The sequence below is a fragment of the Carcharodon carcharias genome, chromosome 25, assembly GCF_017639515.1.
Source record: "Carcharodon carcharias isolate sCarCar2 chromosome 25, sCarCar2.pri, whole genome shotgun sequence".
Lineage (NCBI taxonomy): Eukaryota > Metazoa > Chordata > Chondrichthyes > Lamniformes > Lamnidae > Carcharodon > Carcharodon carcharias.
Genome location: NC_054491.1, coordinates 17,993,734 through 18,018,553, shown reverse-complemented (window position 1 = coordinate 18,018,553; position 24,820 = coordinate 17,993,734). Strand labels below are relative to the sequence as shown.

At 42.9% G+C, this 24,820-nt stretch overlaps 1 protein-coding gene across 6 annotated transcripts in view; it reads left to right on the top strand.

The window, feature by feature from the left end:
* Positions 1 to 719: 719 nt before the first annotated feature.
* Positions 720 to 24,820, top strand: part of rnf214 (ring finger protein 214) — a 46,780-nt gene continuing 22,679 nt past the window's right edge. Inside the window, exons 1-7 of one of the 6 annotated variants that reach the window (XM_041174590.1) lie at positions 720 to 858; positions 4,653 to 5,149; positions 9,123 to 9,273; positions 12,439 to 12,961; positions 14,841 to 14,900; positions 15,429 to 15,569; positions 22,352 to 22,491. In XM_041174590.1, coding sequence (XP_041030524.1) covers positions 827 to 858; positions 4,653 to 5,149; positions 9,123 to 9,273; positions 12,439 to 12,961; positions 14,841 to 14,900; positions 15,429 to 15,569; positions 22,352 to 22,491 — 1,544 coding nt within the window. In that variant the 5' untranslated portion in view covers positions 720 to 826. Of the gene's footprint in view, positions 859 to 918; positions 1,107 to 1,211; positions 1,292 to 4,652; positions 5,150 to 6,971; positions 7,197 to 9,122; positions 9,274 to 12,438; positions 12,962 to 14,840; positions 14,901 to 15,428; positions 15,570 to 22,351; positions 22,492 to 24,820 lie in introns of those variants that run through there. The other 5 variants (XM_041174591.1, XM_041174592.1, XM_041174593.1 and 2 more) reach the window with 5 other exon arrangements.

The window sequence follows — 24,820 nt, the reverse complement described above, 5'->3', positions numbered from 1 at the left end:
GTGCTGTACAAATGTAGGTTTTGCCTTTCATTCATCACATCTGTATGCAGTAGGTGGAGTGAATGTAGCAATGGTGAAATTCAAGGCCCCAATACTGAGTCTCTAAGGATGATTAATCACAGAGTAATCAACTGATGTTAGGAAATTGGCTACAAAGAAATCACTATATTTACACAGCAATTTCAACCCTGTGGCTAATACAACCTTATCATTTTGACTTCTCTGGTGCCGACCCGCTGTTGTACAATTGTGTTGTACACTTTGAAATTACAGCCTAACCACAAGTTCCATACGATGTTGCATTACATTTGTGCCAGATAAGTGTGTAAATAGTATTTTTAGAAAAATATAATTGTTGTTTGAAGTGTGAGAGAAACAGGCAAATTAAGCGGGAGAAACTTAATTAATAAATAAGAAACTCCAAAGGTGCCTCCCCAAACCCCCCCACGTCTTAATCTCCTTCCGTTCCCTCCCCCTCCCCATACACCTATAAATCAGGGAATTCCGAAACTGGCCTCAAAGACAGGGAAATGGCAATGTCACAATTTGGATGAACAATTGCACCCAGTTTATTATTCCGGGGGGTGGGAAGGAATAAAAAAAAATAAGTGGAAAGGAAATAGAACATTAAACAACTGCTGGGGCGCAAAAAAATCTTTCTCAACAAACTGATGTCACATGTTTGTTGCGGTCAGAGGCACCTTGTGGAAATCGTCACTGCAATGCCTTGACTTCCGTTTCGTTATGTAACTACAGAACTAAGGAAATCTTGTGGTTCCAGCTACAGAGAGTTTTCTGGTTCTTCAGTCTGTTCCAGTGCTAAAAGATGCAGCCAGAACAGACGCTGCGCCGTACAAAGTTTGCTAACTTTTTAAAAGCTGTTCCATTACTTTCACTGTCATTTCTCACCCCGCTAACTCTTTAAGATTTTAGTCACAAACCGAACTGGTCATTAATTAATTTAATTAGTTACTTTTTCTTCCCCCATTTACTGGGAATTAGATGTTTGTGAGATACTTTTAGGAAGTTAGTTTGGTTTAAAACTGTGTAACAATCGCACATTGCATTGGCACAAGTTTATTATACATGTCGTTTTGTTTACAATGGTACTTCCTTGCAATGTCTAATCTGTTTTGAAGCGATGTTTTATAATTTAATGCCGGGCTTCGTAGTTTAATTTTCTGTTAAATGTTTAAAACTTTTTTTTAAGTTCTTATATTGACTGATATCTATCGAGCTCAAGTTAACATCGTGTGAATAATTACAGAGGCAGATTATTCCACTTATTAATGTAATTTGACCTGTTATTTTCAGTGTTCTCAAGTTTGATGTTTTTGTTACTGTTCAAATTTTGCTTTTTATTGCAACTCCCCTTCTCTCTGCACTGTCCTCAGTCATTTAAGGAAGGCAGCTCTCAACACCATCACCACAATCAACCTTGGTTTCAATTTTCTCAACTTGGTTTTCAAATCCCTCTATGGCCTAGCCCCTCCCTATCTCTGTAATCCCCTTTAGCCCCACAACCCTGCAAACTATCTGCACTCTTCTAATTCTGGTCATGTGAGCACCACATATTTTAATCGCTCCACCATTTCTATTATTATTCATTTACAGGATGTGTGTGTTGTTGGCTCATTTATTGCCCTTCTTCAGAGGAAATTTAAGAGTCAACCTCCATGTCTGGAGTCACATGGCAAGATAGGCAGATTTCCTATCCTAAAGGGCATTAGGGAACCAGATGGGTCTTTACAACAATCAGCAATGGTTTCATGGTCATCACCAGACTTTGAATTCAAATTTCACCATCTGCCGTGGTGGGATTCAAACCCGGGTCATAGTCACAGAGGTTTATAGCACAGAAAAAGGCCCTTTGGCCCATCGGGTCTGTGCCAGTCAAACAAGTTCCTAACTATATAATCCCATTTCCCATCACTAGGCCCGTAGCCTTGTATGCCATGGCATTGCAAGTGCACATCTAAATACTTCTTAAATGTTTTGAAAGTTTCTGCCACCTTTTCAGGCAATGTGTTCCAGATTCCCACCACCCTCTGGTTGAAAAAATTCTTCCTCACATCCCCTCTGAACCTGCCCCTTAGCTTCAATCTATGCCCCTGGTTATTGATCCCTCCACCAAGGGGAAAAGTTCCTTCCTGTCCATCCTATCTATGACCCTCATAATTTTATGCACCTCAATCATGTCCCCCCTCAATCTCCTCTGCTCTAGGAAAAATAACCCCAGTCTATCCAATCTCTCCTCATAACTAAAACTCTCCAACCCAGGCAACATCCTGGTAAATCTCCTCTGCGCACTCTAGTGCAATCACATCCTTCCTATAATGCGGATTCCAGAACTGCATGCAATACTCTAGCTGTGGCCTAACCAGCATTTTATACAGTTCCAGCATAACCTACCTGCTCTTATATTCCCCGGAGCATTACCCTGGGTCTCTGGATTACTAGTTAGTGACAATACCGCTATGCCACCATCTCCTCCTTTGCGGCTATGCCTAGCTACAGAGGCTGTAATCTGGAATTCCCTCCCTAAGACACTCTGCCTCTCTTTCCTCCTTTTGGACGCTTCTTAAAACCTATCTCTTTGACCAAGCTTTTGTTCACCTGGCCGAATATCTCCTTATGCAGCTCAGTGGCAAAATTTGCTTGATAATGCTCCTAAGGAACACCTTGCGTCACTCTACTATGTGAAAGGTGCTATCTAGGTGTAAGTTGTTGTTGTTTCCCATGCCATGTTAAGACGTTCCATCAGCCAATTGAGCTATTCTGGTTGAAGATCCCTCTCCCGCTCCTTCCCCCCCAGTATAATCCAGTAGTGTCCTCCTTGAGGTATCTGAGGCCTTTGTAGCTCAGGAACACCTTGCCAGTTTTAGTCAATATATTATGGTCTTAAAGTGCCGAGTTGATAATTCTTCTGAGTGCATCTGGTTTATTTCCCAATATGAAATATGCACAAAATCATGTGGTGATTCATTAAACCACAGACTATTCATGTCTAGGGTCAGTTCTAGGCATCACATGTTAGGGAAGATCTCTTGGTCTTGAAGGGAGTGCAGTATAGATTTACTAGAATGATACTTGAACGCCAAGGATTAAATTATGAGAAGAGATCAAACAAACTAGCATTGTATTCCCTGGAATTTAGAAGGTTAAGTGGTGATTTGATTGGAGTTTTCAAGATATTAAGGGGAACTGATAGAGTAAATAAAGATAAACTATTTCTGCTGGTTAGTATGTAGAATGAGGAGACATAGCCTGAAAAATTAGAAGAGCAGGATTTTTCAATAGTGAAGTTGGGAAACTTTTCTACTTGCAACAAGTGGAAGAAGTTTGGAACTCTCTTCCACAAATAACCGTTGATGCTAGATCAATTGTTAAGTTGAATTCTGGGATTGATGGATTTCTGTTAACCAGAGGTATTAAAGGATATGGAGCAAAAGTGGGTAATGGAGTTAAGTCACAGATCAGCCATGGTCTCATTGAATGATGGAATGGGCTTAATGTTGTCATTCTGGTGCTGAGGTGCATTCCCAAATTTGCCCTAGATTAAATTTTCCTGAATAGAGTTCTTACAGTCGGTTTTAGGAAAAATAAGTATCATTCTTTGTCAATGTGAAAAAAAAATTGGATACTATAGTGTTGCTTTGAACACAATAATGCTAAAACCATTTGGAGGCTTTGCACCATTATTCTGTATAATGCACCCTTCAACTTTACATCTAGAACTGATTTATGAATTTATATTGAACCTACATGTACCAATGGCAAAGTACAGATGTACTATGTTAGATCTATATACTGCGCTGGGGCAGGTGGGGGCTGTTGCTTTGCGCAGTAGTGCAAGATGGGTGATACTGTATTGACTGCCCATTCTACATCTCAGGATTTTCTCTCTACTTCAATGGAAAAGAAGGGCGGGCTGAGGCATGTAAAGGAATCAGTATCTCCAGTTTTATGGAGGCTCCCTGAGAGTCCAGATCAAGTGCAGTCTTTAGGTGAAAAGGGATCAGAGGGTGGGGAATTAATTGGCTCGGGGACTGCACATGTAATTCCACTTGTAGAAACAGGACCCATTAATATAAGAAAACTACTAATAAATGCAGTAGGGAATTCAGGAGAAATTTCTTTAGCCATAACACGAGAAATAGGAGCAGGAGTAGACCACACAGTCCATCGAGCCTGCTCTGCAATTCAATACTGATCTTGGTCTTAAACTCCATTTTCCCACTCGCTTGCTCGTTCCCCCTATCCTTTAATTTGCCAAGAGACCAAAAATCTGTCTATTCCAGCCTTAAATGTATTCAGCGATGGAGAGTGAGTAGAATGTGACAGTGTTGACAGAAGAAGTAGTTGAGGAAAATAGCAAGGATACATTTCAAGGAGTGGCTCAATAAACGTATGAGGGAGAAAGGAACTGAAAGATATCTTGATAGGATTAGATGAAGGGGGTGGGAGGAGACATGAGCATAAACATCAGCATGGACCATTTGGGTCCAATGGTGTAAAGTTATGTAATTTAGTTTGTAATTTCTTCAAAGTAGTTGCAGGAAACCTAGCTTTTTCTTTAGTATGTCATGAAATAACTTTAAAATTAAAAACTGAATGTTATTTCAAATTGTCCTACTTTGGTTGTATTTCAGCAGTTGCCCCCAGCTGACATTTGGTGAAATAACCAGGTCTACAGAAGGATCTCTAATGGTTGGAGACAATGTTAAGGAGGGGAATGGTGTGTCACTGGAATACGAGGTGTTAGATGCTGCATCTCACATACAGAAAGAATCGAATGAATATGCAAATTGTTTACCAGAACAGAATGATTCATTAGCTGTTGTCAAAAATCCTGACACTTTGGGAGCTGGTACAAAGGACAGTGATACTTGCTTGCACCAAGGTGGAGTTCAGATCCTGGGTGACGACACCGACAGTTCAGATGATACTGATACAAATACAGAGATATGTAATCTTGAAACTCCTAGAGACGTCAAAGGTGATGATACAGTCCTATCACATGACAGACATCAGAGCACAGTTGAAGATGACATCAGTGCAAGTGTGAAACCTCTTGGTACAGAGGCGCATCTATACAAGGAATCCTCATCTCCTCCTGTTGACACTCCAGAATGCCTGTATTCTGCAGGTACAGTATATTATGATATTCAATTTCAGAAGTAATCTTTTTGTCCATCTCTCCCATTGGAGGGTATGTTCCTAGTGGAGGGTAAGAATCATAGTATCATCCAGCATGGAAGAAGGCCATTTGGCCCATCAAGTATTTATCCAATTCCCTTTTTGAAGGCTGCTATTGAATCTATAACCACCACCCTATAAAGCAGTGCTTTCCAAATCCTAACCACTCGTTAATAGAAAAAGTGCCCACATGTCACTTCTGGCACCTTTGCCAGTCACCTTAAATCTGGGTCCACACCGCCACCCCCCCCCCCCCCCCCCCCCCCCCCCCCCCCCATCCCGGTTGTCGATCCTTTAGCCATTGGAAACCATTCCTGTTTTTTACATTATCTAAACCATTTATGATTTTAAAGACCTCTATCCACCTCTTAGCCTTCCCTGCTCCAAGGGGAACAACACCAGTTCCTTCAGCCTATCCACGTAACTCTAGCCCCTCATCCCTGGAAACATTATAATAAATCTCATTCCTAACCTCTCCAAAGCCATCACATCTTTCCTCAAGTGTGATTCCCAGAATTGGACACAATACACCAGCTGGCTCTGAAACTATAACTGGGTCCTATGTATTTTAAAAGCAAAATATTGCGGATGCTGGAAATCGGAAACACAAACAGAAAATGCTGGAAAAACTCAGCAGGTCTAACAGCATCTGTGGAGAGAAAAAAAGTTAACATTTCGAGTCCATATGACTCTTCTTCAGAGCCTCTGAAGAGGAGTCATATAGACTCGAAATGTTAACTTTTTTTTTGCCTAAGTATTTTACTTAGGTTTAGCATAAATTTGTGGTTTGTAGACAAAATACACTGAATGGTGACTGGGTTTTTTGTGCAAGGATCCATATTATTTCAAAATCCAAATTAATTGCAATTTAAAAAATAAAATAAAATACCAGGAAATCAGAAATAAAAGCAGAAAATGTTAGAAATATCAGCTTCTGAAGAGGTAAAGGTCTTGTCAGAAATGTTAACCTCTTCCCTCTGCAGATGTTCACTTTTTTAGTTAGGCAGTACTCCACACTTGTACGAAATGCGTACCAACAGTTGGAGCTTGTTAGTCAGAACATGGCGGTAGAATTGCTTTAATTTATTAGAACATCCCAATTATCCAAAGCACACCCAGGCTGATGTAAATATCGTGGTGAATCGGCGATGCCCAAAAAAGTCCCTAATATCAGGAGTTGTGTTTATTTTGAAAGGCGTATGGCTGACCTATTACAAAAGGCAAAAGATTAAATTGCAAATCATCGCTAACAATCATTTAAATAGTTAGTTCTAAGAAGTACTAACGTTTTAGTAAATCACTGAATATGACCTGAGTACGCAGCAGGTTAATCTGTATTTAGGACGAGAAAGCAAACGAATGTTTTGACTGATGCCTGTCAGGCCCCACACTTGCTAAAGGCTGTCACCCCCGTTGGCTAACCTGCCATTTGCTTCCAGATGCTGATTGATTGTGCTGAATACTTTCCAGCAGTTTATGTTCTCTCTCTAACTTTAGTAAATCTCACAGTTTTTTTATGTTTGCGAATCACTACTCGTTGCTATTCTGCAACTGTGACTGTCTGTGCCACCCTTGTAAAGCTGCAAATAGGCCAGCAGAGGGACAAATTTAAAATCAAACTCGCTCCGGGAATCATTGTGCTGTAGTTATAGCAGAGCAAGCAGAGTGGGGCAAAGAAGGGACACACACACACATACACACTCTGCAACTTTGCTTAATGACACCTTCTCACTTTCTGCATTTAACCAAACATGCATGCTATCTGAAACTAGCTGGATCAGGGAGGAAATGACATCAGCAGCATTATTGCCAAGTCTAAGAGCCTCTCTCAGAACAGCCCACCAAACAGCCGATTGGCCTGCAGCTAGGAACAAGCTCGACAGAGGCTCTGCTGCTGCACCAATGAACTGTATTGTTGCTGCTTGGTGTTCTGAGATTCTTTGTGTAGCATTGAGATCCCTGGAGACAAGTGGCACCGGTATGTTTAAAACAGCATGGTAAGAATTTTTATCTCTGCATAGTTTGTGATTTAAGAGATTTTTTTTTGTGTGGTGCTTTACACAATTTGGTTGGAGAGGTCTGTGGAATTTTTAGCATTATAAAGAATAAATTTGTGTTTTTAAGTGAAATAGCAGGCTTGCTGCTGAAACTTTTATACTTTTTTTTAACCGATTAAGTCAGTGGCATTTAGGCTTTGTTCAATGTAAGAAGCAAACATCAATTCAGAAATCAGCCTTTTTTCTTGCAATGTGTGTTTTCCTGTTTTCAATACCAGCACACGTCTAGGGCAGAGGTTTTGTGAAGGAAGAAGAGACTTGTATTATAGCACCTTTCATGACCTCTGGATGTTCCTAAACTCTTTGCAGCCAATGAAGCACTCTTGAAGTGTAGTCCCTGTTGTACAGTCGGAAATGTAGCACCCAGTATGCGTACAGTAAGCTCCCACAAATAGCGATGTGAAAATGACCTGGTTAATCTGCTTTATGATGTTGAATAATGGATAAATATTGGCCAGAACACTGGGAAGAACCGCCCGGCTTTTCTTTGCAATAGTGTCAAGGGATCTTTTACATCCACCTGAGGGGGCAGGTGGGGCCTCTGTTTAACATCTGAAAGATGGCACCTCCCACAGTGCAGCACTCCCTCATTACTGGACTGTCAGCCTAGGTTTTTAAGGTAATGGTTTGAGTAAGTTTCTTTTCGGAGTGAGATGAAGAGAAATTTCTTCATTCAGGGTTGGGAATCTTTGGAATTCAACACCCTAGAGGCCTCATTTGTTAAGCACATTTAAGATCGGGCTGATCGATTCCCTTAGTGTTCAAAAATCGAGGAATTTTAAGGATGCTGCAAGATTGTGAAGCTGATCTTAGAAAAGCCATGACCTCATTGAATGTCGAAGCAGGCTAGAGAGACCAAATGGCCACGTCCTGTTTCTATTTCCTATGTTCTTGTGTGCGGTGGTTTCACCTGCTCTTTTGCCACTACAAAAATGTAAATATTTTGTGAAACTTGTTTGTTTTCAAACCATATTCGAGAGCACGATGAGGTTGAGTTATTGTTGCGGCCAATTCATTTGAAGTTGAGATGGCTACCTATTGGTCAATAGTGTAACCAAAGGTGTTCAAAATTAAAAAGTGTTTTGACTGAGTAAATAAGCAAAAACCGTTTCCAGTGGCAGAAACATTTGGTAACCAGAGAGCACAGCTTTAAGGCGGTTGGCAAAATAACCTAAGGCAACATGAGGAAGCATTACTTTTTTTTTTAACACAGCGAGTTGTTAATGATCTGGGATGCCTGAGAGGGTAGTGAAGCAGATTCAATGGTATCAATCGAAAGGAAATAGAATGTCACAGCGACATTCTATGAGCTAGAACAGGAGGGTTTTGGGGTAATGTTAAGTGGCGAAATGGCACTTTTGTCCTTCCCACTGCATGGCAAGGGTGAGGGAGAAACATCAAGTCATTAAATGTGCATTCGCAGGCACCTTCACCCATCACTGGGAGCCTGTTATTTGCTCTGAATTACTGGATATTTTTCATTTGTTTCTGGGAAATGAGCATCGCTGGCTTGGCCAGCATTTGTTTCCCGCCCCTAATTGCCCTTGAGAAGGTGGTGGTGAGTTGCCGTCTTGAACCGCTGCAGTCCATGTGGTGTAGGTACACCCACAGTGCTGTTAGGAAGGGAGTTCCAGGATTTTGACCCAGCGACAGTGAAGGGACGGCGATATATTTCTAAGCCGGGATGGTGTGTGGCTTGGAGGGGAAGTCACAGTTGGGTAATCTTTTTAGGTAAGGTGCCCGGAGATGTGTGGAGGAATGTCAAGAAAATAGGTACTGTTTTATAAGGAGGATGAATTTAAATATGTGAAATTTCTGTACTGCCGGCATTTTAAAATAAAATCTCAGTCTGTTGTCAATGTACAGAGCCTGTGAAAGCCATGGATTTGGATGAAAAAACTGAGGCAGCAGCTGCCAAACTGTCTCCAGAAACCATGTCTACCGACGTGTCACCAGAGACGTCTGGGCAAGTTACAACTGTAGACTGTGATGCAGCACTTGCAAACCTTACTCTAAGGTAGTCCGCAAGCATTTTTCTACATGTAGATGTGAAAACAGTAAAGGTTGCTCAAGCTTATATTCTTCCATTTTCTCATGCTTTTTCTTCTTTCATTCAGGGGATGCGAACTGATAAGGCCAGCATTTATTGCCTATTCCTAATTGTCCTTGAGAAGTTGTAGTGAGTGGACTTCTTGAACTACTCCAGCCTGAGTGGCTTATAGTTTCTCATAGTGGATATAACTGAGGGGCTTGTGAGGCCATTTCAGAGGACGGTTAAGAGTCAACTACAGTCTGACTCCAAACCCAAAACATGTAGGCCAGACTGGGTAAGGGTGGCAGAGTTCCTTCCCTCAAGTATGTGAGTGACCCAGATGGGTAATTATGACAATCAATAGTTTCATAGATTACTGATAGTAGCTTTTTATTCCATGTTTATTTAATTAACATAATTTAATTTCCCCAGCTGCTGAGATGGGTTTTGAACTCATGCTTCCAGATTATTAGTCCAGGCCTTCGATTACTAGCCCAGTAACATTACCACTATGCTATCATATCTGTATCCTCACTATCTTGTATTCATTTAAGCCATTAGATCTTATCAGAGCATTGAACTGCTGAAAGCAATCTCTTTTTAGCTGATCAGCAGCAAGGCTTGTATTGACCCCACAACCACAGATTTGACTGTGCAAGTAACGTCAATGGGCTTTGCAAAGAATGCTTTAAATACCTGTATTCCTTAAATGTTGAGCCTGTGCAACAACTTGCAATTATATATGACATAGTTTATTGTTCTAAGGTGCTTCATGGGAGTGATTGTCAAACAGAATTTGACATAAAGCCACATATGGGGAGTGTTGTAAAGTTGGAGCTAGGTTTTAATGAGCGTCTTAAAGGAGGCGAGAGAGTTAGAGAGGTTTGGGGATGGAATTTCAGAGCATAGGGTGTAGTCAACTGAAGGCACGCTGCTAATGTTGGAGCAGTGAAAATCCTGGGTGCACAAGAGGCCACAATCGGAGGAGTGCAGAGACCTCGGAAAGTTGTCGGGCTGTAGGAGGTTACAGAGATAGGGGCCTGGATTTTAACTCCCAGATAGGGTATGCAGAACCGGGACGTTTCCCAGCTCTGTGAACCTGACCCGGGAAAAAAGGCCTGGAAGGTCATGTTTTTGGGTGGTTTGTGGTCTGGATTAGAAGTCCAGCCCGCCGCCCACAGAACGAGTGCAGAGGCTGCCAGGTGCCGAGTCAGGCTGGGTGGAAGGCTTCCTTCGGTGCCCCAGCATTTTATTGAAGTCATTAAAAAGAAACAGCCCTCTATCCCCCACCCCTCTGTCACTCCCATGCTTCATCCATGCCAAGCTATGCCACCTTATGCCCCCCCGGCCCCTAATACTCTCTATGCCCCTATACCCAACACCTAAGGCCACTTATATCCCCATGCCACCATATGCCCCACCTGATGCCACTCTACCCACTCCCATGGCTCTTCATGTCTGTCACCCTAAGCCCCTCTACCCATCCCACGTAGCCTCTCCTACTCCTTATGCCACCCTTTTCCTGTGGATTCTTCCGAGGTGAAGATGGCGTCAGAAGCCAAAGTTTATTTGATACCCACTTGGGACAACAGAACTGGAAAAGGTTCTGCCCGGAATGCTGCAGTGACACGCCAGTAAATCTTGTTTTTAAAAAGCTACTTCTCTTTCACAAGCATGCGTACTGTGAAACGGTTCATTAGATAGGTTAATAACTGCTTGTTAAACCAAATTTGAAAATGCACTGCTAAAATCAGAAAAAAAAGACTTTTTCATTTCTACAGCACCTTTCACTACGACCACTGGGCATCTCAAAGTACTTTTGAACTTCAATCACTTTGTAACGTAGGAAACGCAGGATCAATTTGCACACAGTAAGCTGCCACAAACAGCAATTTTAAAAATATTCTTTCATGGGATGTGGGTGTCACTGGCAAGGCCAGCATATGTTGCCCAACCCTAATTGTCCTGGAACTGAGTGGCTTGTTAGGCCATTTCAAAGGACATTTAAGAGTCAACCACCAGACCAAGTAAGGATGACACATTTCCCTCCCTAAAGGACATTAGTGAACCAGATGGGTTTTTACAACAATTGATAGTTTCATGGTCCCCATTACTGAGACTAGCTTTCAATTCCAGATTTATTAATTGAATTTAAATTCCACCAGCTACTGTGGTGTGCTTTGAACCCAGAGCATTAGCCTGGGCCTCTGGGTTACTAACCCAGTGACTTTACCAACATACCACCATCTCCCCTTTAATTACCTGTTTTTATGGTGTTTGAGGGATAAATATTGGCCCTGCTCCCAAGGATAACTCCCCTATTCTTCATCCAAATAGCACTATGTGACCTTTTAATGTCAAGCTGGAAGGGCAGGCTGGGCCTTGGTTTAATGTCTCATTCGAAAGACAGCACTTCTGGCAGTGCAGCACTCCCTTGGTATTGTCCTGGAATGTCGACCTTGATTTTTGTGTTCAAGTAGGTTAACATATTTATGTATTAAAACCACTGGCTTGTATACGCCATTCCCTCCCTCGGCCCCCTAATCCCAAGTTCTAGGATAGTGATGATTATGGTGTTGGATGCGGACTCTACACTCAGAAAGGGCAAAGCACACAAACTCTAATTGGAGGGAAGTGAAGAGCACAGCAGGAGCCTCCAGCTTGGGAGCTTGAGAAGTGGGGCAGAAGTGGGAACAGCCTGTTCGCTGGCACTTCTGCCCCAAGAGTAGGCTTTTTTTTTCTGGAGGTTAAGTGCAGATGAAAGAGAAAAAGTTTGATAGAATTCCCTTTTGAGTTGCCCGTGGGGTTTGTCAATTTAGATGAGCACAGAATTCAAATGTAGCATGCGTTCAGTCTAAGGTGCCTTCAGTCCAAATAAAATTATTTTCTTGTTAATTTTGCGACCTCACTGAAAGAGGGTAAGCTTATTCCTTGGTCAGAAGTGAAAAAAGGGCAGTGTTGATCTACTGTGTTTAAATTATTTTAATGGCACATCATTGGAGATGAAATCTTGTTTCCTTCTGACTTGTAGATGATTGGATATTCAATTTTAATTAGCCTAAAACCAAATTGATGCTGATAGTTTAAACAATATTTTTACAAATATGCATAATTCGTAACGCATACATATTTGTTTGTTTTCTCCCCCAGTGATTCTGATCTGTCTTCGCCTGAACAACAGCCTCCTCTCGCAGCTTTAGAGCCCACTGCATTCACTGCTGTACAGTATCCTGGATCACTCACACAGGACTTTGATGATATCTATGAATCTGACCCAGAAAACAGTGCAGAGGAAGATCTTGCTGATTTTGTACCAGATGCCCATACTGTGCCTGAAATGGTACATGGAGTCCAGCAGTCTGTGCCCTATGTTGATTATAAAGAAACCCTGCTTCCTTATGTGACAAACTACATAGGGCAGAGTTGGCTGACTGATACCCCAGAGGGCCAGTTCTCAAAGGCACTTCTTCATGAATCATTAAGATACACTGAGCCAACAGCTAGTTGTGGGCAGAGTAGAGAGAAGTGGAGCACTGGTCACGCAGTACCAACCAGCGAAGAGATGATGGGAAAAACACTATATAAAGAGGAACCAAATGACGACCTGGACACAGGGCACAATAGTTTTCAACATCTACCAACATTAAGGTCATTAACAGATTCTTCAGTGCAGGTAAAGCTAAGTCAGAATGTACACAGGCAATAGGCATGTCACATATTATCATTGAGTCATTGAAGCCCCACAGCAGGTTATTTGAGCACTAAGCCTAGGCTGACATTTGCAGTGCAGTTCTGAGGTGAGTCAGAAGTACTGTCTTTGGATATGTATCCCTCCGATTAGGTTTCTGCCCCTGCCACAGTGTTGAAACAGCATTTATCAAAGCCGCAAATAGCATCCCGTGTGACTGTGACAAAGGTAAACTTTCTCTCCTCGTCCTTCGCGACCTGTCTGCAGCGTTTGATACGGTTGACTGTACCACCCTCCAACCTCTCCATTGTCGTCCAGAGGGTGGTTCCATTCTTATCTATCTAATTGTAGCCAGTGAATCACCTTCAATGGCTTTTCTTCTTGATCCTGTACCATTATCTCTGGTGTCTCCCAAGAATCTGCCCTTGGGCTCTTCTATTTTTTGTCTACATGTTGCCCCTCATCTGTATCATTGGAAGGCACAGAGTTAGTTTTATCAAGTACGCTGATGACACCCAGTTCTACTCACTACCGCCTCTCCCAACTTCTCCACTGTTGCTAACTTATGAGACTGCTCATCCGACATCCAGTATTGGATGAGCAGAAATTTCCTCCAGTTAAATATTGGGAAGACTGATGGTCCTGTTTTTGGTCCATGTTCCAAACTCCATTCCCTGGCTACTGACTCTCTCCTTCTCCCTGGCAACGGTGTGAGATTAAATTAGGCTGTTTTTAACCTTGGTGTCATTTTTGAACCTGTGATGAATTTCCGATCTCATGTTCACGCCATCACTATGACCGCCCATTTTCACCTCGATAACGTCACTTGACGTCACCCCGGTCTCAGCTCATCTGCTGCTGTAAGCCTCATTCATGCCATCGTTAGCTCTAGACAAGACTATTCTAACACACTCCTGGCTGGTGTCTCTCATTCTACCCTCTGTAAACATGAGGTCATCCAAAATTCTGCTGCCCATGTCTTAACTCTTTAAGACCTGTTCCCCGATCCCCGCTGAGCTCACTAACGTACATTGGATCCCGGTCAAGCAGGTCACCAACCGCCCTGGATTGTCCCACATTTGGCGCGATTGTCCAGTGTCCTGGGTCAGACCTGCCTAAGACACATTTTGTCCCGTATTTACGTTGATTGAACTTTGCATGTGCACAGAACCCACCCACCCATGTCCACTGTGCTCTCCTCCCTGCAGTCTACTCCGACAGGTTCGTTAAGATGTTGCCAGCACCCCCCTCACTGGTTCACCAACCCCCCACCCCACCATCATTCCTCGCAACCCGCTCTCTCAGATTTGAAAGCACCCCACTCCATCATGCTCATGGGTTCAACCAGCCAACCTCAATCCCCTGAAGCGTCCCTTAATTTATTCCCCTAGAGTGGGTCACTCTGTGCTCAGTTTTAAATGTCTTGATTTTGAAATTCTCAATCTTGCTTTCAACACCCCCACCCCCCCACCCAATTCTCTCGCTCCTCACTATCCCTGTAATCTCTTCCAGTCCCTCAACCCTCCGTCACATCTGCGTTCCTCTAATTCTGGCCTTTTGAGCACATCCCCAATTTAAACACCTCACCATTAGCAGCCACACCTTTGGTTGACTAGGCCCTACACCTTGCTATGTCATTTTCCTCCTTTTAATACACTTCACTTTGGAAAAATTAAGTATAGGTCACCAGATTCATGAATAGCATGTTGTTTGTGGTTCCAATGCAGCTTATGATGCCATTAAGCTTCCTTTTGATTTTTTGCAAGACCGTTTGATTTATTTGAAGTAAATTTACAACGTTCACTGTGACTAATTCCTAAATCTGCTCAGCACTGGAACCTAAGCCATCTGTTTTCCATTGCAGACAGACCGTGTTACTGCAGATGCAGTGGTCAATACAGACCAGGATGTTGAAAGGTACATGGTAAGTAAGTACTGCCAACTTAACTGTACTGCTGGCTCCCAGAATTCAGTCATTCCCTTTCCTTATTCCTGCACTTTGCAGAGATCAGGGAGGTTTTACAATGTCCACTCAACTCATGGGGTAAGGTTGCCAAAATCCATGCATCAGTTGGGCAAGTGATTTGCTGAGGCAGATGGTTGGTTATCGCAGAAATCAGCATTTTCACACTTTCAAGACTTGTTTTTAGTTGATCTTGAAAATTGGTGGATGTAGGGATGGCGACGTTTGCCAGCAAATGGTCTCCTGTGCCGAATCGTTTAGCAATATCCATTTAAAGCCATGTGAAGCAGCCACCCTTCATATTGTCTTTGGGCTCTCTGTTTAGGGTTGTTGCATTATCGACTGACCCAATCTGGCTGTTTCTAGTGTTTTTAACATCGAAGACAGGGCTTTGTGAAACACAGTTACGTACACGTAGCAGAAAGCGTTTGCTCTGTGTGCGTTGAGGCAATGCATTTTCTTAATCTGACCCTTGTGGGACTGCTTCAGAATGAAGTGACAGCTGAACGGGAGGTTTTGAAGGACAGATACCAGGAAGTGTTGGATCGACAGAGACAGATGGAGAACCAGCTCCAAGTCAAAGTCCGACAGCTTCAGCAGCGACAGGAGGAGGAGGAGAACATTTACCAGGTAAAACGCGAATCGAAAGAGATTCATATTTAATTGACACTCTTCCTGATTTCAAGGCTCCCCAAAACCCTTTACAGCCAATGAAGCACTTTACTGCAGTGTAGTCACTAATGTAATGTAGGAAATGTGGCAGCCAGTTTGCACATGGCAGGCGCTCACAAACAGCAATGTGATAATGATCAGTTTCTTTGATGTTGGTTAAGATACTGTCGGAATTAGAAATGAGCCATTAGCGGACTGACTGAGGGTTGATTCTGTGTTGCAGCTCAACAGTCACAGGATGTTGATTTAAGGGATAAGTACAATCGGCAGAAGGAGTTTATCTTGTGCTGTGTTGTGTTGAGTTGCGCAGCAGGAATCAGAAATTTGTGGGCTCATGCCCCACACTAGTACTTGAGGATGTAATACAGACATTGATTTGATTTCCATGTTTGTCTGCATGCTAATAATCATTGCACCCTCACAATACTTCATGCAATGGAATGTTTTTAAGATCTTTTGCTGTAATGATTGTATAATTTAAAAGTACTATTTTTAGCATTATTATTTTTGCAATTGACTGAAGTCAGTGGGAAAACTCCAGTGGCTGTATTCTTACCCAGCATATAGGCACCTTCAACAACCCAGAACCTCCACCACCTAGAAAGATCACAGCAAAAAGTGTGTGGGAGCACCATCACCTCCATGTTCCCATCCAACTAACACACCATTCTGACTTGGCCGTTTCCCAGCCATTCCTTTACTGTCGCTGTGTTTAAAATTACAGACTCCTACCAACAGCACTTTGGATGTACCTTCAGCATATAGATTGGTACAATTCAAGAAGGCAGTTCAGCACCACCTTCTCAAGGTCAACTAAGGATGGACATCAAACGCTGCCCTTGCTAGTGATGACCTTATCTCGAGAATGAATTTTTAAAATGTTGCATACCATTTTGTAAACATGGAGCTTAGAGTGGATTTCAAACTCCCAACTGTCTATGAACTAGTAATCAGGTTACAAGTATTTGGAGTACCACTAACTGAAAATGACATATCCACATTCTTTGCTGATAAAATGTGAATTGTACTGAGACTCAGAAGGGAGTAAAGGCTACTATTCAAGTGAGAAGTGTCTCTTGTTTTAGTAGCAGAGAGTGTTTGTACAGAGACTTGCATATGTTGTGAAGTGGCTTTGAAGCAATGTTAAAATTAATTCTTATTGCTGTATTAATCCTTATTCCACAGAGAAGCAGCACAAGAGTAGCAACTGGAGTTAGCCTCCTGCCTTTGGGATCTCACTCCACTGAAAGGTGACACATGGGCCACTTTTATGTCAACCCAGAGTTAGTTTCAATCCTTAGAAAGTTAGGATTATTTCAGTTCTTTCCAAGCTTCTGCCTGGCTAGTAACAGTACCGTAGCTGTTGACCTTGGTCTTGATAGTCACTATAAATACAGTGGAATGTCTCTTTCAAAGCTCAAAAAGTTACTAATCGTTAATGAGTTTTCTTCATTCAGTTTTCTGTTGAGCTTCTTTTTGTTTCACCCAGCAAATGTTGATGATCTTGTTGAAGAACTGATTAATGATGCGGCAGTCAGACTGTCCACACAAGTACCAATCTAAGGCACAGAATAAAACAAGTGTACATAATACAAATGGGATATCTCCACGTGGGACCCTGGTGCAGAAACGTTGTGTGATTCTGTCGGAATTAGAAATGAGCCATTAGTGGACTGACTGAGAGTTGGTTCAGTTTGCAGCTCAACAATCACAGGATTTTTAAAAATGTGTTCAAGGGGTGTTGGCATTGTTGGATAGGCCAGCGTTTATTGTCCATCCCTAATTACCCTTGAGAAGGTGGTGGTGAGCTGCCTTCTTAAATCAGACCGCTGTAGTCCCTGTGGTGTAGGTACACCCACAGTGCTATTAGGGAGGGAGTTCCAGGAGTTTGACCCAGTGACAGTGAAGGAACAGCGATAGGTTTCCAGGTCAGGATGGTGAGTGGCTTGGAGGGGAACTTCCAGTGAGTGATGCGTCTGCTGCCCTTGTCCTTCTAGATGGTAGCGGTCATGGGTTTGGAAAGTGCTGCCTAAGGACTCTTGCTGCAGTGCATTTTGTAGATGGTACACACTGCTGCCACTGTGCATAGGCGGTGGAGGGAGTGAATGTTTGTGGATGTGGTGCCAATCAAGCGGGCTGCTTTGTCCTGGATGATGTCAAGCTTCTTGAGTGTTGTAGGAGCTGCACTCATCCAGTCAAGTGAGGAATATTCCATTGCACTCCTGACTTGTGCCATGTAGATCGTGGACAGACTTTGGGGAGTGAGGAGGTGAGTTACTTGTCACAGGATTCTTAGCCTCTGACCTGCTGTTGCAGCCACAGTATTTATATGGCTAACCCAGTTCAGTTTCTGGTCAATCGTAACCTCCAGTATGTTGAGAGTAGGGGATTCAGTGGTGGTAATGCCATTGAATGTCAAGTAGTGAAGGTTAGATTATCTCTTGTTGGAGATGGTCATTGCCTGGCACTTGTCTGGCATGAATGTTACTTGCCACTTATCAGCCCAAGCCTGGATATTGTCCAGGTCATGCTGCATTTGAACAAGGGCTGCTTCAGTTTCTGTGGAGTTCCAAATGGTGCTGAACATTGTGCAATTATCAGCAAATATCCCCATTGCTGACCTTATGATGGAAGGAAGGTCATTGATGAAGCAGCTGAAGATGGTTGGACCTAGGACACTACCCTGAGGAACTCCTGCAGTGATATCCTGGAACTGAGATAATTGACCTCCAACATCCACAACTATCTGGCTTTATGCTAGGTATGACTCCAACCAGCAGAGAGTTTTCCCCCTGATTCCCATTGACTCCAGTTTTGCTTGGGTTTCTTTATGCCACACTGGTTCAAATGCTGCCTTGCTGTGAAGGGCAGTCACTGTCACCTCACCTCACCTCTGGAGTTTAGCTCTTTTGTCCATGTTTGAACCAGGGCTGTAATGAGGTTGAAGCTGAGTGACCCTGGCAGAACCTAAACTGGGTGTCAGTGAACAGGTTATTGCTGAGCTAGTGCAGCTTGATAGCACTGTTGATTACCCCTTCCATCACTTTACTGATGATGGAGAGTAGACTGATGGGGCAGTAATTGGCCGGGTTGGACTTGTCCTGCTTTTTGTGTACAGGATGTGCCTGGGCAATTTTCCACATAGCCGGGTAGATGCCAGTGTTGTAGCTGTACTGGAACAGCTTGGCCATGGGTGCAGCAAGCTCTAGTGCACAAGTCTTCAGTACTATTGCTGGAATATAGTTGGGACCCATAGCCTTTGCAGTATCCAGTGCGTTTAGCCGTTTCTTGATATCACGTGGAGTGTCATGAAGCTATTAATGTATATAATGTTATTGGAAAATATTTTTCTTTTAAAATGGTCTGTAGTCCTGTCTTAATTGGATTAAAGCCAGCTAGTCTGGATGCTTTGATGTGTACAAGTTTTGATATGTAAGGGAGATAGCGTACATTTGCATTTTTTTTGAATACAGCATTCAAGAAGTGGGGTGAAAACTGACCTGTCTAGCGGATACCAGGCAATATGTTTATATTACTAATAAAATTGGTACTATGAAAGGGGTTTTATTGTTTTAGAGATTTAGTTCAGAGGTTGGTGATACAATGAGAATTTACATTCAATGGGGGTGGTAGGTATAACTCCAGTTTTGTGTGCGCAGATCAGAGGCAATGCGAGATCAAAAGGCAGCTGTAAGCCTCCAACTGTCTCCACAGGAACCAAAGTGTAGAAAGCCTCATTTTGAATTTGTAAGGTGAAAATACTTTGCCTGGTGTCTGGTTAAGTCTATGTTGTTGTTGCCTTAATGGAGATTAGTTTGGGAATTTTTTAGAAGTTATGATCATAGTAATTTGTAGCCATGTGTATACATATTTTAACCTGTTACATTAAACTAAATGAAATGTTTTATTAATTTAAAATCTTGAACTGGTGGTCTGATTCCTGAATTTAGAGTTGCATCTCAAAGATAACACTTAGAACTATAGGTTATGACAAAAACAAAAACAAAATTACCTGGAAAAACTCAACAGGTCTGGCAGCATCGGCGGAGAAGAAAAGAGTTGACGTTTCGAGTCCTCATGACCCTTCGACAGAACTATTATAGGTTATGACAGTTGTTTAAAGTTTTCCTCTGGGATTTTTAAATAACTCTGCTTTACTAACTGCATCAGTCATAACATGGAGTGAAACGAATTGGCTGAAGACTGGTATCTGTGATGCTGGGGTCCTCAGGAGGAGGCTGAGATGGATCATCCACTCAGCGCTTGTGTCTGAAGATTGTAACAGATGCTTCAGCCTTGTCTTTTGCACTGATGTGCTGGGCTCCCCCATCATTGAGGTCGGGGACATTTGTGGCTCCATCTCCTCCAGTGAGTTGTTTAGTTGTCCATCACCATTCGTGACAGTGGAATTTGAATTCAATAAACACCCTGAATTAAAAGTCTAAGGCTGACTATGAAACCATTGTCTTGTTGTAAATACCTATCTGGTTCACTATTGTCCTTTAGTGAGGGAAATCTGCCATTCTTACCTTGTCTGGCCTACATGTGACTCCAGATCCACAGCAATGTAGTTGGCTGGTTACAGCCCTCTGAAATAGCCTAGCAAGCCACTCAGTTGTATCAAACTGCTAAAAAGTCAATAAGGAATGAAACAAGACGCACTACCCAGCATCAACCTAGCCACCAGAAACAACGATGGAAAACTCAGCCCTGTGACCCTGCAAAGTCCTCCTTACTAACATCTGGGGGCTTGTGCCAAAATTGGGAGAGCTGTCTCACAGACTAGTCAAGAAACAGCCTGACACAGTTATCCTCACAGAATCATATCTTATAGATATGACCCAGACATCATCATCCCCACCATCAGGGACAGGATGGGACAGGACTGCAGAGCTTAGATCTGTTCTGTTGTTTGTGGAATCACTTGGCTCTCTCTGTTGCTTGCTGCTTATGCTGTTTGGTAAACAAGTAGCCCTGTGTTATAGCTTCACCAAGTTGACACCTCACTTTGCTGTTCCTGGCATGCCCTCCTCTCTTCATTGAACTAGGGTTGATCCCCTGGCTTGATGGTAGTGGTAGAGTGGGGGCTATGCCAGGCCATGAGGTTTTAGATTGTGGTTGAGTGCAGTTCTGCTGCTCTTGATGGCCCACAGCACCTCATGGTTGCCCAGTCTTGAATTGCGAGATCTGTTTGAAATCTGCCCCATTTAGCACAGTGGTAGTGCCGCACAACATGATGGAGGGTATTCTTGATGTGAAGACGGGATTTCGTCTCCACAAGGACTATGCATTAGTCACTCCTACCAATACTGTCATGAACAGATGAATCTGCAGCAGGCAGGTTGGTGAGGATGAAGTCAAGTATGTTTTTCCATCTTGTTCCCACCTGCCGCAGACCCAGTCAAGCAGCTATGTCCTCTAGGACTCCTCCAGCTCGGTCTGTGGTGGTGCTACTGAGCCACTCTTGATGATGGACATTGAAGCCCCCACCCAGAATATATTCTGTGCCCTTGTCACCTTCAGTGCTCCCTCCAAGTGGTGATCAACATAAAAGGAGCACTGATTCATCAGCTGAGGGGGGAATGGTACGTGGTAATCGGCAGGAGATTTGCTTGCGCGTGTTTGACCTGATGCCATGAGACTCACGGCTTCCAGAGTCAATGTTGACGACTCCCAAGGCAACTCCCTCCCAACTGTGTACCACTGTACCACCACCTCTGCTGGGCCTGCCCTGACGGTGGGGATGATGATGTCTGGGTCATATCTATAAGATATGATTCTGTGAGGATGACTGTGTCAGGCTGTTTCTTGACTAGTCTGTGAGACAGCTCTCCCAATTTTGGCACAAGCCCCCAGATGTTAGTAAGGAGGACTTTGCAGGGTCACAGGGCTGAGTTTTCCATCGTTGTTTCTGGTGGCTAGGTAGATGCTGGGTAGTCCGTCTTGTTTCATTCCTTATTGACTTTTTAGCAGTTTGATACAACTGAGTGGCTTGCTAGGCTATTTCAGAGGGCTGTAATGAGCCAACTACATTGCTGTGGATCTGGAGTCACATGTAGGCCAGACAAGGTAAGAATGGCGGATTTTCCTCACTAAAGGACAATAGTGAACCAGATGGGTGTTTATGACAAGACAATGGTTTCATAGTCATCCTTAGACTTTTAATTCCAGATGTTTATTGAATTCAAATTCCACTGTCTGCCACAGTGGGATCTGAACCCAGGACCCCAGAGCATTACCCTGGGCCAGTTACATGTGAAATGCCCACAGCTGTTGTGCTACCTCTCATGATATTTTAGTTCCTACCACCAAGGTCAATCATTTTTTTGTTTTTTTTTAAACTGATAATGCCTTCAGCATTTGCAGTTTAAACTAAATTATTCCATGATGCAAAACAAATTGCTAAAAATGAAAGTAAAATACTGTGGATACTGGAAATCTGAAATAAAAACAAAAAATGCTGTAAAAACTCAGCAGGCCTGGCAGCATCTGTGGAGTTAATGTTTCGAGTCCATATGACTTTTCTTCAGAGCTCTGAATAAGAATCGTATGGACTCGAAATGTTAACTCTGTTTCTCTCTCCACAGATGCTGCCAGACACCCCTGCTGAGCTTTTCCAGCATTTTGTTTTTATTGCTGCAAGTGAAACTGCTTTGAAGAAAGATGATTAATTTTTGCATGACAGCCAATTTTGCAAGACTGACCTATGAATGATTTCTGTTTTTAACACGACAATGCAGAGCAATGTTAAGCAGGTCCAAGAGATGAAGGTAAAATTGGAAGAACTGAAGAAGAAATCCGACAAAGAGAAGAAAGAGTTTGTTCAAAAAGAGCAAGAGTTGAAGAACGAAGTTGCGAGGCTTTATGAAAATGGGAAACGGTACAAGAAAAGTTTTGCTGTTTTATTTTGAAGTGTTGTCTTGCACAGGAAACAAAATGGGAGTGCTTCAATATTGCTAGTGTGACAAGAATTCTGGATTGTTAAACAGTTGCTTGACCTTGCAGTTCTTCAATTATAACTGTTGTAATAATTATTAGATTGAAGGGGCCATCCGGACCTTGGCTACACTGTACAGGTGAGGGAAATGAGTTTGGTCCGTTTGAGAGAGAAGCTGTAAAAGGTGCCACTTGATGTTGGGTTTCTTGACTCTATGGGGTGTGAGGAGAGGGAAACACCTGAAGGAACTTTATTCATAAAGTAGATAAACATGGTTTTTTGACTAAAGGCCAGAACAATCATTTCAGATATTACATGGTGCTGGGATAAAGGGTTGTAGGTAGCGTGTTTAGTCCAAAAAATTGAAATGGGATGTTTGAGGCTAGAATATTGGCTTTATTCGGCTAGAGCTTGGATATGCCCCCTACCCCTCTCTCTATCCATTCTGATATGATGTTGCTGTTTTCAAGTTTGTTACTCTTCATTGCAACCATGGGCTCCTTATGTTGTCATCCTTTCCAAATCTGAATGTCCAAACGACAGAATCTACCCCCTCCTGCCCTCACTCTCCATTCGATTCCACGGCGAACTGAGCGCGGCGGGCTGGCAAAAAAATCAGGAGCTTCCTTCCATCCATCGTTTCTCTTCATCCCCACGAGGCAGACCCCAATAAACGTGACACTAAAATCTCACAAACAAAAGGCCCCTGAGACTGGATTTGAATCCCGGGAAATTTAATTCCGCAACATCTGAGGGAGAATTTCAACCTCACAAAAATTAACAGGTGAATTTGGGTGGAGTGGGGTTGCAGAAGTCTGAGAAACCTGTTGGATGACCCAAACCCCACCTCTAGCCTGCCCATTTTGGGCTTGAGCTGAGGCAGGAAGATGGGTTGGGGTTGCCAACTGTAATGAAATGTATTCCTGGAGGCTTCATCACATGACTCCCCCCCCCCCCCCATCCCCGGCTCCAGCCAACACATCCTTCCTCGTGCTTTCCTACGGCATTTGGGAAGCAAAAAGACTCATTTACAAAATCGGATGATGCTTGACTGTCAGCCAAACAGCCTTTTTCCCATTTTCAATATTTTTATCTCCAGTAAAGAAATCTTCAAAGAAAGTGACAAAAAAACCCCAATTTTTTAACGTCCCTCTGGTATTTCTCCAGGATTGCACACAGCAATGTCCTGGAGATGGCTCTTCAATCCCTGGAGACTCCAGGCCAATCCTGGAGGCTTGGCAACCTCACGGTGGGTGAGCAGCCAATCTGCTTCAACAAAGGGCATTGCACTTTAAATATGAAAGTTAGGCCCTGAACCTTCTGGTCATTCAGGTTTTTTTTACTTTAACTAGTGTTGAGTGAGCGTCAGGGAACCCAGCACCTTTGTTGAGGTGAGGACTTGGTGGGCTCAGGAGGTTAGTGCCTTTACACCTTCCCCATGGATCAAAAGGCTGGGTCTAAGGAGTCTCTAATTAGAGACTTTATTAGGAACAAAGAAATAGGATATATATTTTAGAAATGTGATTCCATCGAGTACTTTTTGGCAGCTGGAATCTGTCTGAAATGCTTTAAAACGGCAAGGTTTTTCCCTGTAGTTAGAACAATTTCCGATGCCACCTTCTATCCCTGGAGCTTTAAGTTTAAAGGAGTTCTTCAGAGATGCTTCTAACTGCCTGTCAACTGTGTCTATGGCTTTTAAACCTTGCCCCAGTGTAACTTTGCATTAAATTGCAGTAAAGCTTAGTAGAGAGATCACCATGGGAATATCCAAGATTGTTGTTGATAAGGCCATTACGAATGAGCAAGGTCTATTTCATTCTTCCAGAAATTCCTAATATTCCTCCTCCCCATTGGAGTGTCCAATTGCTTCTTAAGTGATTCCAGGACTTTTAGTGCTCCATCTGCACATTTTAGTTCACATATTGATCCCTGTTTGCATGAAGAAGAATTTCCTAACACCATTTGTCTGAAGCAAAACACTTTTCTCCTCTATTTTTTTCATTAATCAATGGGATGTGGGCTTCACTGGCTGGGCCAGCATTTATTATTGTACTTGAGAAGGTGGTGGTGAGCTGCTTTCATAAACTGCTGCAGTCCATGTTGTGTAGGTACACCTGCAGTGCTGTTAGGAAGAGAGTTCCAGCGTTTTGACCCAGTGACAGTGAAGGAACAGCGATATATTTCGAAGTCAGGATGGTGAGTGGCTTGGAGGGGAACTTCCAGGTGGTGATGTTCCCATCCATCTGCTGCCCTTATCCTTCTAGATGGTAGA